This window comes from Podarcis cretensis, assembly GCF_951804945.1.
Source record: "Podarcis cretensis genome assembly, chromosome: 2".
Classification (NCBI taxonomy): domain Eukaryota; kingdom Metazoa; phylum Chordata; class Lepidosauria; order Squamata; family Lacertidae; genus Podarcis; species Podarcis cretensis.
This window is the reverse complement of record NC_137171.1, coordinates 102,410,721-102,428,834: the sequence shown is the minus strand read 5'-3', so window position 1 is coordinate 102,428,834 and position 18,114 is coordinate 102,410,721. Positions and strand designations below refer to the sequence as shown.

The 18,114-nt window shown below is 44.7% G+C and overlaps 2 protein-coding genes across 3 annotated transcripts in view; one reads left to right on the top strand and one right to left on the bottom strand.

Annotated features, from left to right (window-relative positions):
• PRICKLE2 (prickle planar cell polarity protein 2) overlaps nucleotides 1-18,114 on the bottom strand; it is a 259,811-nt gene that overhangs the window by 30,364 nt on the left and 211,333 nt on the right. For both annotated transcript variants that reach the window (XM_079959799.1, XM_079959800.1), the window contains 4 exons: nucleotides 14,454-14,591; nucleotides 13,028-13,231; nucleotides 11,755-11,941; nucleotides 1,514-2,380 (listed from right to left, as the gene is read on the bottom strand). In XM_079959799.1, coding sequence (XP_079815925.1) covers nucleotides 1,514-2,380; nucleotides 11,755-11,941; nucleotides 13,028-13,231; nucleotides 14,454-14,591 — 1,396 coding nt within the window. The remainder of the gene's footprint in view (nucleotides 1-1,513; nucleotides 2,381-11,754; nucleotides 11,942-13,027; nucleotides 13,232-14,453; nucleotides 14,592-18,114) is intronic.
• The window catches only part of LOC307208953 (uncharacterized protein C3orf49), a 330,680-nt gene that overhangs the window by 216,081 nt on the left and 96,485 nt on the right, over nucleotides 1-18,114 (top strand). The gene's annotated exons all lie outside the window — the stretch shown is intronic.

The window sequence follows — 18,114 nt, the reverse complement described above, 5'->3', positions numbered from 1 at the left end:
GCTGGAAGGGAAGAGAAACGTCATGTCTGGATCTCTCCTGAAGATCAGTAGAAGCTTTTACCCCTTCATGTCTTCAAGTGTGAAGGATTTGTTTTTCTTCAAGTACGTTTCTCCCTCTTCATCTCACTGTGGAGAAGGGAGGGAGGAGCATGGTTGAAGCTTAAGAGCCAGTATTTCCTCCTCTCCATCCCTGAAGATCAAGATAGAGTGCTGTGTGAGAGAGAAAACATCATGTGCCTGCGTGTGTGTGACAAAACATGTTAGTAAACTAGCCTGTGAGAGAGAGGAGGGTCGCATGAGACCGTGGCACACTGCAAAATCTGCATGAGGTAGACCCAAGGCAAACAGTAATCATCATCATTATCATCTTGCAAAAAAATGTGATGATTGCCGCACAGACATTCCATCCGAATAAGAGGATGAAACTTGGGATTGGCCTCAGCAGCTTCCTGCATTTGTCTATGAAAGCCCACACCACATTTGAGAAGAAGCCCCCTTTGCTGAGCCATGCTATCAAGACCACAGACATCCCTCCCCCTTGAGGATTCACTGAGAGGCAGAGGCTGGAATCTTCTCCTCGCTCCACTGCCACACCTGTCATGTGCTGCCACACACTGCAATGTCATTTTGCTTCTCATTCCAGGCAGGCTGCAACTGCCCCATTATCTATCTATCATCTATCTATCATCTCTCTCTCTCTCATCTACCTACCTACCTACCTACCTACCTACCTACCTATGTATATCTTTCTGTTCCCAGCTCAATCTCACTGGGAGATGATGCCCTCTCAATGGGTATACCAGAATATCAGGAGAAATCAGAATATCAGGCTTCTCACCCTGTAAGCAACATATCCAGGAACAAACAAGCATGGAGGAGGAAGGAGATTCATGTTGGTGGTTAATGGCCAGGTCTTCCATCCTGAGACCTTAAGTCTCAAGTGGGCAAACTGTGTCCCTCCCCATGCCGCTGGACTGCAAATCTCATCATCCCTGAACCATTGTCCATGTTGACTGGGGCTGATGCGAGTTGTGAGTCCACCAACATCCGGGGTGGTGTGGTCACACATCCCCTATCCCTGCATGTTCCCCATCCCTGCCCTAATGGCATCAGAACAAACAGGTATCGTTTCCTGAAGGCAAAACTTGCATGTTGCTCTCTAGCAGCTCGGGATACAAAACCGGTCTGCAACAACAAGGGCAGGATAATCTCCCCAAAAGGGACCTTCCATGTGATTATTCTGCAAAATAATTATTCGTTCAGCCTGGCACCTATTCCCGCAGAATAGTCAATCCAGCCCTTGCTAAGGTCCAAACCAAGTACACTTAAAGCTTCACAGCCCTCCATATTTGCAGCAATACATACTCAACACAATGACATCACCCCAACCTAGGGCAGGATCACCCATTGAAGCAATAAGACCAACAGAAAAATATTGGACAAACATCATTTAACTGAATTTCCCACCGTAATGTCACAGCAAAAGCACCATGCTCTAAAACAGCACCCCTACCTGTGGCATTGGAAAGAGCGAGGGACTCCATCGAACCCCGTGGCGTTTGTTCTGTGGGCGCCAGTTCCTCGGTGAACTTCAGTGCGTTGATGGGATGCCTGGTCCGGCACTGCTGTGCAGATCGACTGCTGTCTTCCTCCTGGTTATACTTGGAGACCTTGTAACTCCCCCTGGTGTCGCCAAAGCTCTGGTTGGACATGTCACTGTAACTCTCCTGCGAGCGTAGCCTTCCTGAGTAATAATCTTCCCGGCATTCTTGGATGAAGCTGCCACCGTGTCCCTTCATGGCCAGGGAGGAGCTCCTCTTTGGGTTGCTGAAATGTTTGCCCCACAGCTCCTGCTGGCTGTTTGGGCTCTGCCCTGGGTTGTAGGAAGTCCTGATGTTACACTGGCTGAGGAGCTGCAGAGGGCTTTGCGACTGACTTTGCTCCATTTTATTCCCATAGTGGTAGGCTTCGTCTCTGCTCCTCCAGATGTGGTCCCTGTTGAGGCTGGGCGTTTGGCTGGACAAGCTCAGCAAGTCCATCTGCAAGGAGAGGGGGTCCACATCCGTAGACAGCCTGCTGGAGGTCACCTGCAGCTGGCTGCTGCCCTGGCTGGGGGCGCCCTCTTCTCCCTTGTTCCTGTTCTTGCCGATCTTGGCGCTACGCCGCGACTCTTTGGCTCTGGCGCTCTGGAAGGCGGAGTCCGATGAATCCGAGCCGTTGGGGTCGTCACCCATGCTGCATGCCCTGGAACAGAAAATCTGCCCTTGCTTCGGCAGGAATGGTCGTCCAAGCAGAGACTTCTTGCACTGTGCACAGCAAAAGCAGGTCTCCGTGGCATGCCAGTGCTGGCCGTCATACGTCATCTGACCCTGATCAATGCCTTTGGAAAAAAGGAGAAAAATATGGTGAGCATCTACTAATCTAGAGAACGATTAGGACCAACTGGATGTGACGTTAAGGCTCCTGAACTCTGGTGGGGAATCGGAGTAGTCGAAGTTCAACATGCTAGCCATGATACCAACCTGAAACCTGAGATTGTGATAGAGGATCACAAATAGTACACCATGATCTTCACACTGTTTGCTGAAATCTGCTTGGGACAGGCAATAAAATATTAAACTCATCTCCAGATCAAAAGAAAAATTAATAGTAATCCCATTTTCTCTAGCCTAGTCTTCTGTTCCATAGGAGGAAGGAAAATAGGAATGACCCCAAGTTGCCCAGTTTGCCTTCCTTTGTCACCAACCTTCCATCATGAAACAGCGGGGCGGAGTGTGCGGAGGACAAAGTGTGCCTTGCTCATACGCTTAACTCCCCCTGGGGATTACCAGAAGAATTAAATGCATTGTGGTATTAACAATGAGAAACACTGTTCCCAGCAAAGGGTCCCAAAGCTTACCCGTCACAGGTCAGACCAGCTGCCAATGGAATTAGCACAGATCACCACTGCCATATTTAGCACAGATGAATTAGCTCCGTGGCGAGTTTTTACTCTATGTTCAGAAATAAGAAGCTGGCTTCAAACCGTCTATTTCTGGCTCTCTTTATTCTAATCCATGGGGTAGGTTTGTTGTTGCTTTTTAAAAGGCAAAGTGGAATATCTCAAACTTCCAGAACAGAAATGGATCAGAAAGATGTAGACAATGGAGAGCAAGCAGTGATCTATACCAAGGCTAAGCACACAACCCCTTCTGAGCCATTCCCATTGGGGTAGCAATTCACTTACTACAGTAGAGTAGCACACACTGAAGTTATGGACACACACACCCTTTTCACACAATGTCGTGGCATCATATAAGTGCATGGCGAATACATGTTTCAACTATTCCTTTTTTCCAGGAATGGTTTTCAGGTATTTGTCTCTTACTCCCTATTTTTGCCTTTGCGTGAGATTTTGGTTTTTTTAAGCCTGCACACACACAATGCACCACAGCTGCTCTTCTCGATTTTCTGCCCCTTCCTCTAATCCTCTAGAAGTCAAATCCCTGAGTAGGAAACAGATGCATCTTGACTTTACTGCACACTCAAGAACTCTCAGCGCATCATAGTTTCACAGGCAGCAGCTGGTAGCATTTTCAATGGGTAAGTAAGACAATATATTATGGGGCAATTATGCTTTTATAATATGGCACCCTACGCCAAGGCTTTCTTGCTTGCCTTACATACCTGTGTTTCGCTTCCTCGCTATCCACTGTATAACTACGGTGCCAATCAGAACACTAAATGTTGCTGAGCAAGTCTTGAGTTGAAGCAATATGGAACCATATTAGATTATAGTAGTACACATTATTTCTTAAAAGAAAGAAACTTATGGTCAGCTTAAGGGATTCGAGTTCATGAATGTGCGTGCCATAATAAATTTATTAGTCTTTAAGGTGCCGCAAGACTCCTTGCTTTGCCTACACACTACTTCAGAAGCCAGTGCAGGACATTCTATCGTGGAGTAAAATAATACTGCGTACCACCCGTGAAAAAGGGTCTTCAGACATGTGTAATATTGTGTAGGTGGTTCAGAGGCTAGAATTCAGGGTGTGCCCAGCTGTTACTGTTTTAAAAATGTGCTTGTTTTCAGAGGCCTGGTTTGTGCATCACTCTATGCCAAACCATGGCTTAGAGCAGCAGTTCTCAACCTGTGGGTCCCCAGATGTTGTTGAACTACAACTCCCATCATCCCTGAGCTGTGGCCTTGCTAGCTAGGGGTGATGGGAGTTGTAGTTCAACAACATCTGGGGACCCACAGGTTGAGAAAGGCTGGCTTAGAGAGTGAACACACGAGAGAGGCTGCAGGAGAGGAAGTCATGGCAGCTTTGCTCCCAGACTCATGGTTGGCTCTCTCCAGACTAATCATGAGCTGTAAGCAACCTCTGCCATATGGTTTATGAGTTATCTGAGAGAGCTAACCCATGAACCTAGGTCTCAGCAACATGCAGAAACAAACCATGACTTAGATCAGCTCCTGGAAGGAGCAAAGCAGCCCAAACCCCTTGATCCAAAGGGCATACAACCAATGTGTGTGTGTGTTTATGATCCTACAACTCTTAAACATCAAATTTTCACACTTGCTGCCACAACTGGATTTAAATTTGGTGGGGCTGCTGGAGACCAGATTAAATTGGCTGAGGGCTTCATCCAGCTCGTGGGCTATGTTAAAATGCAATCCACTGGCAATTATTATGGTGCTGCCTGTGTGATCCGTTTTATTTCAGTTAACCAGCATCATCCGAAAGGCTGAGGGCAGGTAGCAACATATTTAAAAAGCTGAAGCAAGAGAAGCAAAGAACTGAGATTCTTAAGTACATAAATAATAACATACACCTTAAACGGAAACAGAATATTCTTGCACCCGAGCTTGCAAATCTACTTAAGTGAAATGCAGTTTACTGAGGTTTGAATTTCCTGGGAAGAATGGGGTTCACATTCTAAGCGAGTAATTCGCCGCAGTCCTGCCCACAGCCTTTACGGAAAGATTATCATCTTTAATTTACAACCCACCAGCGAAATGTCTGTCAAATCTGATAGGTGGGATGGAGAGCGCTAGATCCATTTTCACTCTTCCTAACAATGTGCAAGGCTGTCTGCTGAATTTTTTTAAGGGGGTTTGGTTATCACACAAAAGGCAGAAGATACAGGGATCAGTTCCACTGGGTTGTCCCTTCTATTGGGGCCAATGCTCATGAGAAGCTCACTGAGGCTAAGAGTGGAAGTTCTACACCAGGGGAGGTCAACATGTACTCTCTTGATGTCCCATCATTCCCAGCCAATGTGCCCAAAAGGCAATGAAAATGGGAGCTATAATCCAGAAACATTTGGAGGGGAAGGCTCCACAATACATTTGAGTGTACCCCTACATAATTGCTTTCCCCCTTATTAATATTAATATTAAGATATAAACATAACATTACCAAAACAATTGGTTTTCCTCCTCCTGCCCCTTTCCCAGAACCGAAGACTAATACAGCAGATTTCCCCATAAATCTATATGCATAATGGTAGGTGCCAGACATCAAGGGGGTTGTTTGAATACTATGTAAAGGGATGTAAAGCCATATTTGAGCAAAATCATCCCTATCAGTTGCATCATTCAGGGCATGTTCTCCTTTGGTTAGTTTCTCAGATAAAGCAATTGACCACACTTCCTGTTTCCATTGTATGATATGTAGATGTCCTTTCCAATTTTTTGATATGAGCAATCGTGCCACTACAAGGAAAAGAAGTGGCAAGTTCCTTGTGCAATAATTTGACTATCTTAAAAAATTAAGTTGAGTATCTTTAAGACCCCCCCAACAGCTGCTGCAGATTGCCTGCAGCATGCCTACAGCATGCCAGCTTTTCATATCAAAACTGCATCTATTTGATAATTTGGATCCCTATACATACCTTTATTTTGCAGCTGAGTTCATCAAAGGATACACTGGGGGAGGTGACAAGCTGTTACCTTAGTAACACCTACCTACATACAGCAAAGTAGCTTTTGGAACTAAGAACGTCTTTCGAGAACAGAACGTTACTGATCATATTCATGCATTTCCGTAGTCACGGAGTCAGTACATCTGACTAAAAGAAGCCCCTTCTGCAACTAAGTAAAATGTAGATTTTTTCTTTAAAGTATGATGCAATGTAGCATACCATGCCCTAACATCTCAAAACAAGGGAATGCGGCGCTCACTGAGCTCTCTTGGTAGGAGAGCAAGTGCAGGGTAATGGTTAGAGTAACAGAATTCTGATGTGAAAATATCCCATTTGCTCCTAAAAGTGCCTTGGTAGTCTTTGCAAAGAGCTGGCACTTGTTGACCTCATATGAGGTTGCCTGAAAATGAAGTTTTTCTTCATAAGCTCTTCTACAAACAAAAGTGAGAATATTGGTTCAGTACTTTCCTTGAGTTCTCAGATGAGCAAGTCAAGGATAATTTTAATTTGGATTAAAATCCAAATAAGCATCTGAGACCCCTTCATGGATCACTGCCTTGCCGTGGCGAAGGGGCTTGAAGAACTCAGAGAAGCTATGAACTATGCCGAGCAGGGCACCCAAGATGAACAGGTCATAGTGGAGAGTTTTGACCAAACGTGATCCACCTGGAGGAGGAACCGGCAAGCCACTCCAGTATCCCTGCCAAGAAAACTCCATGGACAAAGACAACAGGCATATAAAAGTTATGACGCTGGAAGATGAGCCCCTCAGGTCGGAAGGCGTCCAACATGCTACTGGGGAAGAGCGGAGGGCAAGTACAAGTAGATCCAGAGCTGATGAAGCGGCTGGGCCAAAGCCAAAAGGATGCTCAGTTGCGGATATGCCTGGAAGCAAAAGGAAAGTCCAATGCTGTAAAGAAAAATATTGCATAGGAACCTGGAATGTAAGAACCATGAACATGGGTAAGTTGGAGGTGGTCAAAAATGAGATGGCAAGAATAAATATTGACATCCTGGGCATCAGTGAACTAAAATGGACGGGAATGGGTGAATTCAGTTCGGATGACCATCATATCTACTACTGTGGGCAAGAAACCCGTAAAAGAAATGGAGTGGCCCTCATAGTCAACAAAAGAGTGGCAAAAGCTGTACTGGGATGCAATCTCAAAAATGATAGAATGATCTCGATACGAATCCAAGGCAGACCTTTTAACATCACAGTAATCCAAGTTTATGCACCAACTACTGGTGCTGAAGAAACTGAAATTGACCAATTCTATGAAGACTTACAACACCTTATAGAAGTGACACCAAAGAAGGATGTTCTTCTCATTATAGGGGATTGGAATGCTAAAGTAGGGAGTCAAGAGATAAAAGGAACAACTGGCAAGTTTGGCCTTGGAGATCAAAACGAAGCAGGGCAAAGGCTAATAGAGTTCTGTCAAGAGAACAAGCTGGTCATCACAAACACGCTTTTCCAACAACACAAGAGACGACTCTACACATGGACATCACCAGATGGGCAGCATCGAAATCAGATTGATTATATTCTCTGCAGCCAAAGATGGAGAAGCTCTATACAGTCAGCAAAAACAAGACCTGGAGCTGACTGTGGCTCAGATCATCAGCTTCTTATAGCAAAATTCAAGCTTAAACTGAAGAAAGTAGGAAAAACCACTGGGCCGGTAAGATACAATCTAAGTCAAATCCCTTATGAATACACAGTGGAAGTGAGGAACAGGTTTAAGGATTTAGATTTGGTGGACAGAGTGCCTGAAGAACTATGGATGGAGGCTCGTAACATTATACAGGAGGCAGCAACGAAAACCATCCCAATGAAAAGGAAATGCAAGAAAGCAAAGTGGCTGTCCAATGAGGCCTTACAAATAGCGGGGGAGAGAAGGCAAGCAAAATGCAAGGGAGATCATGAAACATACAGGAAATTGAATGCAGATTTCCAAAGAATAGCAAGGAGAGACAAGAAGACCTTCTTAAACAAGCAATGCAAAGAAATAGAGGAAAGCAATAGAATGGGAAGAACCAGAGATCTGTTCAAGAAAATTGGAGATATGAAAGGAACATTTCGTACAAAGATTTCCATAATAAAGGACAAAAGTGGAAAGGACCTAACAGAAGCAGAAGACATCAAGAAGAGGTGGCAAGAATACACAGAGGAATTATACCAGAAAGAAACGGATGTCTCATATACCCCAGGTAGTGTGGTTGCTGACCTTGAGCCAGACATCCTGGAGAGTGAAGTCAAATGGGCCTTAGAAAGCACTGCAAATAACAAGGCCAGTGGAAGTGATGGTATTCCAGCTGAACTATTTAAAATTTTAAAAGATGATGCTGTTAAGGTGCTACACTCAATATGCCAGCAAGTTTGGAAAACTCAGCAGTGGCCAGAAGATTGGAGAAGATCAGTCTACATCCCAATCCCAAAGAAGGGCAGTGCCAAAGAATGCTCCAACTATCGCACAATTGCACTAATTTCTCACGCTAGCAAGGTTATGCTTAAAATTCTACAAGGAAGGCTCAAGCAGTATGTGGACCGAGAACTCCCAGAAGTGCAAGCTGGATTTAGAAGAGGCAGAGGAACCAGAGACCAAATTGCAAACATGCGCTGGATTATGGAGAAAGCTAGAGAGTTCCAGAAAGACATTTACTTCTGCTTCATTGACTATGCAAAAGCCTTTGACTGTGTCGACCATGGCAAACTATGGCAAGTTCTTAAAGAAATGGGAGTGCCTGATCACCTCATCTGTCTCCTGAGAAATCTCTATGTGGGACAAGAAGCTACAGTTAGAACTGGATATGGAACAACTGACTGGTTCAAAATTGGGAAAGGAGTACGACAAGGCTGCATTTTGTCTCCCTGCTTATTTAACTTATATGCAGAATTCATCATGCGAAAGGCTGGGCTGGATGAATCCCTAGCCGGAATTAAGATTGGCGGAAGAAATATCAACAACCTCAGATATGCAGATGACACAACCTTGATGGCAGAAAGTGAGGAGGAATTAAAGAACCTTTTATTGAGGGTGAAAGAGGAGAGTGCAAAATATGGTCTGAAGCTCAACATCAAAAAAACGAAGATCATGGCTACTGGTCCCATCACCTCCTGGCAAATAGAAGGGGAAGAAATGGAGGCAGTGAGAGATTTTACTTTCTTGGGCTCCATGATCACTGCAGATGGTGACAGCAGCCACGAAATTAAAAGACGCCTGCTTCTTGGGAGAAGGGCAATGACAGGCCTAGACAGCATCTTGAGAAGTAGAGACATCACCTTGCCAACAAAGGTCCGTATAGTAAAAGCTATGGTTTTCCCAGTAGTGATGTATGGAAGTGAGAGCTGGACCATAAAGAAGGCTGATCGCCGAAGAATTGATGCTTTTGAATTATGGTGCTGGAGGAGACTCTTGAGAGTCCCATGGACTGCAAGAAGATCCAACCTCTCCATTCTGAAGGAAATCAGCCCTGAGTGCTCACTGGAAGGACAGATTGTGAAGCTGAGGCTCCAGTACTTTGGCCACCTCATGAGAAGAGAAGACTCCCTGGAGAAGACCCTGATGTTGGGAAAGATGGAGGGCACAAGGAGAAGGGGGCGACAGAGGACGAGATGGTTGGATAGTGTTTTCGAGGTTACCAGCATGAGTCTGACCAAGCTGCGGGGGGCAGTGGAGGACAGGAGTGCCTGGCGTTCTCTGGTCCATGGGGTCACGAAGAGTCGGACACGACTAAACGACTAAACAACAACAACAAGCATCTGAGATACATTCTTGTTAAAATCTGTGATAATGCACTGAAAAACTGATTCAAGGAATTGTATGGAACAAACAGGATATTAAGAATAGGTAATGTGCCAGTTCAGATACTATCCTCTTGTTAAGACTTGTCCTCTCTTAAATTCCAGGATATATAAGCTTCAAAAGAAGAACATTAGTTACAGATGGGTCTCCCCATTTAAAATGAGTTTTGCTTTGGTGGTGTTGTTTTTTTTAAACTACAGTGTGTGCTCATATTCCTGAGAAAGGGAATTTAATTTTGGAACAGCTTAGGGACACTGATGGCAAGCCAACTGTTCATGATCTTAATTATAGAATTATAAAGGAGATCGTTCTCATTTCTGATACTTTGGATTTTGTATAGCTGTTGTTGTTGTTAAGAACCCACCCTTCACCCTAAGGTCCCAAGGCAGGTTACAACCATTAAGACACAATGCTAAAAAAATCCTGAAATGTATTAGTGGGGGAATGATCTATTATTTGTTTTGAATCAGATGTCAAGGAGATGAGTACCTACATAACCTTTAGAAGACATACGAAGGCAGCCTTGTATAGGAAAGCTTTTTAATGTGTAATGTTTTATTATGTTTTTATATATCTTGGAGGCTGCCTAGAGTGGCTGGGGCAAACCAGGCAGATGGGTGGGGTACAAATAAAATCATCATCATTAAAGGTTTTATGTTCTGATGGAATCATATTTGGTTACTCTTTTGGATGGGTTTTGATTGCTATGACTTGGTATGATGGATTTTTTAAAATACATTTTTTTTAAAAAAAAAACTGCTTTGGTCCACCTGTGACTTTCTACTCATGAGCAATCCGCCCCCATGACTCTCCCTTATAGCAGCTACAGAAGGACAAAAGCACCACAACACTACCTGTAAATGCCAGATTCCACTGGCTTTGTTACAACAGCGGCCACAATCTCCCCCCCCCACCCTTTGCTCACACCTGTTTGCATGATTACCACCTGCAGCACTAACTGACAGGCAGATGCCATGCATTCCATGCAACTAAAAGACAAGGCTCTCCAGCAACCAACAGAGTTTCCACCTCAAATAGAGCCACTCACACATGGGTAGTTCTTCAGCATGCTTCCCCCCCAAAAAAAACAACAACAACAACAGAGCAGTCAGAAACAGACTGGGACAGTGCAGGCCTATGCCTGGGAAGAGCTGGGCAACAGCTAAGTGTTGATAAGTCCTCAGCTAGTATTCTTCATTTGGCTTTCATGACCTGGATTTAAGACTGTGGAGGGCTGGATTTTAGCACTTTCAGACGCCTTCACTTCTTTAATTGAGCTTGACGGGAGATATTACATCGTAATATTTTAGAACATGGCTCTATGGGTTGTTGTTTTTTAAAGCCTTCTGAGTGAGATTTCCCAACATATCCAAACATATAAAATCACTCCAGGCATCCTGAGAGAGCTTCAGAGCCGTTTTTCTGAATAGCTGTGCAATCTCGTTAAAAGCACTTTTGAGAGCAGAGTTGCTTGCTACCATGCCTCACGAGCGCAATGTCTCCTTCCTTAGCATAGAAAAGTAAAGTCTTTTTTAACAACAACAACAAGAACAACAAAACCAAAACCCCCCACATAGATATTCCTTGATCTTCCCTCTCTTTTTTTCCAGGGCTGAGGACTATTTCTTTTAACTGATGAAATCAGGAGCCCCATCCGGAGCTGGCATTGGTGCTAGAGATTTTCCTTTTCTTCCCCGCCAGCAGTAACACTGCCTTGTAGACTCCGGGCCCAAAGCTAGATGCCTACACCTGCCAAGTGGTTTGTTGGACTGCTGACAGAAACAGATGCCAGGGCCTGTCATGTACTTCCAAAACAAAGCCATTTCAACTGCTCGCCTAGGGGCGCGCTTCACCTTAAAACAATAACGCAACGGGTGTATCGACACGCCATATCGTGTTCGTGCCTTAAAAAACAAAAACGAAAGAAATAATGTCTACAAACCCACATCAAAGGTTGCCCAGCTATCGTTCCCACTCCCGACCACCCCACCCCCAAATTTGGCAGCAAGGGATGGAGATTTTGAAATGGCTCCCTTACCAATGTGCTGGGCGCAGGTATCACAATACTCCGCGTATAAGGATTCGAAACAGTTGCAGCAATATGGCCGTCCTTCCTTCATGATGTACCGCTGCCCGCCCAGCACTGTTTCACATTCAAAACAGCAAAAGTGCTTCATGTGCCAGTGCCTTCCCTCAGCCTCCGTGCACTCGTCAGCAAAGATAATCTGTAGTGGGAAATCAAGCAAACGTGTTAGGGCCTAGAAAGCAAAGCTTCGCTCATTTTTCTTGTGACCTGTCACAGAGGCCATTTGCCTAGATGCTCAATGCATGAGGAGACTGATCGACAAGTAAACAAATATTAACTTGTCCTGTGATTCGAGCTTGCTTTTTAACAGCTTCGCTGCTTCAAGACTCTTACGTCTATGCCTTTTTTTTTGAATCCTAATTTTCTACTGCAGCAAATAAATCAAAATAAATCAAAATGGTTGTTGAGAAAATGGGACGTACATGGTACAGGGGTTTGTGTGGAATAGCCTAAGATGACCCCCATTCCATTTTCAGTAAATGGGGGCCAGGAAGTGGGAAGCATTGGGTTAGGTTTTTTTAATTATTCTCTTACATTTATATTGATATTTCTTCTGTACATGCAACAAGGGCAAACAAGCTAGATTTCACAAAATCTTGACTGTGGTTTGGGCTCCGATACCTCGACTACCAGGGAGCTGGAGAATCTTCGGATTTCGGCAAACTAATGAGGTGCAGCAGTGCGTGATTAATACTGTACTGTGGTTCGAAATCAACAAGCCGTGTTCAAAACCCTAAAGCTGCCATGAAGTTTGACAGTTTGAATTCACTACGATCCTGTCCCTGGCCTACTGAAACAGGCTGCAGCTTCCCTCTCTCCCACCTTTCAGCTGCAGAATGGGCATTAAAGGGGTGGAGGAGAAAGCACGCACAATTTATCATGTACACTGTTGTACACAGTGCAAATCTGTTTCGATGAAGGCAAGTGCAGATTTCCTCCCCACCCTGCAAAAGGATAAACTGTGGATGAATGGCCAGCAGTTCTGGGCTTGGCAGGGGCATTGGGCTAGGTGTGGGCATCTGCATTCACGCATGCTTGTGCTGGCCGTTGCAAAGAGAAGCCGCTACACAGGCTAACATGTGAACCAGTCTGGCGATATTTCACATCTTTCCTTGTTTGTAGAGCTGCAAGACGTAGATGCAAAGATAGGCTGGCAAAGAGGACTTTGGAAACTTGCAACCATTCATCATGATTAACAGGAGGAGAGATGTTTGGCTGGCCTTACCTCATCACACGCCGCACACCGAGGCTTGAGGCATTCCGCGTGGTGCCGGCCACAATAAATCTTCCCATCTTGATAGAAATAGATGAGATCTACCAGCAGCTCGTTGCAGACGCTGCATATAAAGCATGGCGGGTGCCAGCAAACTCCATGACCTGCCCTCGATGCAAAGACGGCTATGTCTCCTCCATTGATTTGGCCTCCACACTGCGAAGACATTAAGGAGGAACCTGCTCTTACGACATTCAAGGGGGAAACAGCTGAGGGCAGCTCATTGGAAAGAATACGAGGTTCTACAAAATGATACATCATGCATGCTGCTCCTCTGGTTATTCACAACCCAGGTCCTTTGTCAAACTGGGGTTCAAATGAAAATGAAATGATGCGCTCTACACGTGCTCTACACATAAGCATGAATGCCATCACAGCTCCCAATCACAGTGCAGTGGTTGCTGCTTGTACGCTCCAAACCCTGTCCATATATGGATGGGGCTTGGAGCAAGCAAACAACAGCCGTAGCACCAGATTCTGCTTCTCTTTCTGCCTGTTCTGTCTTCCATCACAGAGAGAGGGAGGCAAGAGAGCTGGGCTGCTTTGATAATGCATAGAAACTTCGCAGGATAGCACGCTTCCTTCCACTTGTATCTGGGTTCCCTTTCGTGTGATCAACATGTTGGGAGGTCTACCCATATTGAAAAAAATATGGGGAGAAACAGTGGGAGTGTGTTGTGTTCTGATTTTTAAAGAATCTTTTAGAAATTTCAACATGCAAAATAATAACATACTGCCATTTTTTCCAGTCTTCTTCATGTCTGCAAGGGAGAACCAGGTGGAGGTTTTGTCCAAAGTATTTTAGACATGAGGGAATACACGCTTTTCTAGGTTCCCTCAATTTTGGCTGTGAGCAAGTTTGTTTTGCTTATGGTTTTATGGTCTAGCAATGCACGGCCTAGATGCAATTACCCCTGGGGATTATGTGTGTGTGTGGGGGGGGGGAATCCTCCCCCCCAGCAATCCACACAAGTAAATTCTCTGACCCTGAGAATAGTTTAATTAATAAGAATTCGTACTAAACTTCCTTTGTAAGGTCAAAGCAAAGAACAAATTTGTCTCCTGACTTGCCAGCGTCTCTTGTTATGACCTCTCATAACCCAAAGCTAAACACTGAGACAAAAAGCATTATCAGTTGTTAAATTTGTATACTGCCCTATACCTGCAGGTCCCGGGGCGGTTCACAAGGTAAAATCACAGTATAAAAACACAAAATACATAATCAAAACTTAAACAACCCAATAACCATCTGCAAGAAACACAGTTTGCAAGATTGTGCTGTATGTGTGCCACAGGAACATAATGCCCCAACGTGGGGAAACTGCTCTGTGAATCCAAGGTTCATCTGGCCGCAAACATGTTGTGAAGATAGACCTACCTGCTCACAAATGGCGCCAGTCATGGTGACTGGAAAGGGTCGAACATTGCCTCTGCCCAGGTTCTCCCTTTTCCTCTGATTGCTGAAGAGTTTGAGTTCTCTCTTCTCTTCTTCATCCAGCGAGTTGCAATATCGTACCTAGAGAGTAATCAGCAATTATCTGTGTTACACTGGAAGTTGCAAGCCTTGGCTTCTCCTCCAACACTTTTTCTTTTTCTTTTTGCAGGCAATGTGGGAGGAATTTGCCACCTACATGCAGATATTTCCCCCCTCAACAGATGGGCTTTCAGCCCAGATCAGACTCTCGCAAGCCAGTTTCTCTTTTTCCTCTCCTCAAACCACAATGGTCTCTGCTGCTTTCTCTACTACCTGTTTGACTGCTGCTATCCAGTTTATTAATGATACTCCCAATATGCACACATGCACATTATTAAAAAAAACAATGGCTGCTTATAACTCGCGGAAGACCAATGCGTCATAAAAACATGGTGGTTGACCCTGAAAAGTTGATAGGTCTTAGGATAAGGATGTGTAAGGGAATAATCACAATGCTAGGACACTACTCAAGGGACATGGCCAGTCCAGAGATTAATGCACTGGAAGACTGTCAAATCCAAGGAAAATTAAGAAGACTTCCTTGGACTGTGGCTTTCTAGCCCCTTTCCTCTCACCACTCACACACACATTTAACTTGCAGAAATTAAACTATACACGTTTGGCTTCAGTGCCATTCCGAATCAATTTCAGCCCTTTTCTTCTGCCTGCATCTGTCTCTACCTGTCTCCCTTCCACCTCCATCTCCCTTCTTCCTCCCCCAGTCACTCAACCACTCACACATGGAGGAACGGGGAAAGGCCATAGAGACACTGCAGAAGGTCTCTCCCATTTGCCAACAAGTAGCAGGCCAGAAAATAAGGAAATGTTGGCTATGTGTGATTTTCGCATATGCATGTATAACCTTAGCATATGATGAGATTGCACTGTATCCAAAAGGGACTGCCATCTTGCTCTTCTCCTGGCACATACTGGTCTGGTTTCTGTAAGTCAACAGAGTATCGCTAATTCACTTGCCGCTGAACTCAAAGCTGAGAAGGGATAAATTACTTCCTGATTCAGTAGACTAGGCTCTTTTAAAAAGGTACTTCAGTGGCACTCAAAAGAGCTTAGCAAGCTCTTGATGGCACAGCTTATGGCAGGTCCATAACTATTTGCTTGCTTGTTCACTGAAACTGGGCTCAGGCTTAAGCCAAGACCAACAAGATGTTGTCAGGATGATTAAAAGGCCTCCCCTCCACCGGCCGCCTTGCCTTCAAATGTTTAAAATGCGCACTACAATTTCTCAGGGCGAAACCTAAGTTACTGAAAGGGAGACACACAGACAAACCCTTTTTCAGCCCTTGGAAAATAATTCAATGGGCTGCAATTTTGAAGTGCCAACAGGCCATATGTAAAAGATCATCTGAGCGCCCTTGGGTTTTCACCTCCCATTCTGTTTTGTTTTTGAATTTTAACTAGAGTGGTCCCAGACTGCACGATGCTTTTGAAAACACCTTCTCGAGTAACGCATTTTAAAATAATCTAAAATAATAAAAAAACAGGATCATGCTTCAGGTGCAGAATTCTGGCACAAGTGATGTAAGAGCCTGAAGGCCCTGCCTGAACAAAAGTAACAGTGTGATTTATAATCATATATAACTAACAGCAAACTCATTCTCCAAGGGGCAAACCCTTAAGGAGTCAAAACTGACAATGTCTGCTGGAAAGAGGGAGGGGTCAGGAGGCTTGGGGAACACCAGCATTTGCAGAAGTACAATGATAAGAAAGGGAGGAAACCCTAAGGTTGGTGGGCAAACCCAAACCCAACATTATTAGGACTGAGAATGCTCAGGGGCCACAGAATGCTGAGTGCTCCCTCATGGAAAAATCAGGGGAGGGGGAATAATAGAATCGTAGAGTTGGAAGGGACCCTGGGAATCATCTAGTCCAACCCCCTACAATGCAGGAATGTGCAGCTGTCCCATACAGGGACAACCTTGGTGTTATGAGCACCATGCTCTAACCAACTGAGCTACCTGGGAATGGAATGGAGAACCACAGAAAAGTCACTCCCGCCATAACCTCCCTTTGGATCCACCCACCTGAAGCTCTGTCTACCTACCCAACACCAGCTTCACTCAGGGAAGCCATTCCTGTCAACCAAAGATGCTACAAGAAACATTCATCTTCAGGGGGTAATGGACCTCTGAACTCCAGATACACAGGATTGCTGTTGTCCTCATGCCCTTGGCTTGTAAGCCTTGCAGAGGGTTATGTATATACTTGGCTGCATTTTGCAATTTGGCAATGCCACACCCTGCACTTTTAAAAAACGGTGTATTTATCTTTTACAGGTATTATACTAAACATTCAATAAACTCTTCCCACACCCCACATGGAAGAACGGATTCATATGAGAGACATAGAAAAACTATAGTTTGAAAGTCATCCTACTAGAATCATAGAGCTGGAAGGGACCCAAGGGTCATCTAGTCCAGGCTTCCTCAGCCTTGGCCCTCCAGATGTTTTGAGACTACAGTTCCCATCATCCTTGACCACTGGTCCTGCTGGCTAGGGATCATGGGAGTTGTAGGCCAAAAACATCTGGAGGGCCGAGGTTGAGGAAGCCTGATCTAGTCCAACCCGCTGCGATGCAGGAATACTAACTAAGCATCCATGACAGATTGGCTGTCCAACCTCTGCTAAAAACTTCCAAGGAAGGAGAGTCCACCACCTCCCAAGGGAGTCCATTCCCCTGTCAGAAAGTTCTTCCTGGTGTTTAGTTGGAATCACCTTTCTTGTAACTTAAAGCCATTGTTGTCTTGAGTCCTGCCCTCCAAAGCAGGAGAAAACAAGCTTGCTCCATCCTCCACGTGACAGCCTGAGATGGCTATCATATCTCCTCTCAGTCTCCTCTTTTGCAGGCTAAACATACCCATCTCCTTCAATCGTTCCTCATATGACTTGGTTTCCAGACCCTGGATTATCTTGGTTGCCCTCCACTGCACATGTTCCAGCTTGTCAATATCCTTCTGGTGCCCAGAACTGGACACAGTATTCCAGGTGTTGTCTGAGCAAGGCAGAATAGAGTGGTACTACTACTTCCCTCAACCTGGACACCATACTTTTGTTGATGCAGCCTAGAATAGCATTGCTTTGTTTGCTGCTGCATCACACTGTTGACTCATGGCCCAATATGCTAAAAGATGTGCATCTGTCCATAGCTTGCTGCGAGTTGCTCGTGGTCGATAGAAATGCTCTTTTGTACAAGCATACGAAATAAAGTCGAACCATATGTTTTGGAAAGCATCTCTTGATTTGATTATTCTTTGTTCACCTAGTTTTCCAGTCAGTTTGTCCAACAGTGCCACGTCCCAGATTTGACTCAGCCACACTTCAGATAACATTTAGGGTTCTCGAGTCACTGGCAACATCAAGCAAGCAGCTGTTATTAATTGTAATATAAGCTTTTTACATGATAATTCTTCATAATCTCCTTCAAATATACGTTAATAAAGCAATGCTGAGGTTGAGATGTACCTGTTGTTTAGTTTTCATACTCATTTCACAAAAAAGTTATCCGAAAATATACCAAGCTTTTGACAACTCCACCACATGTGGAAAA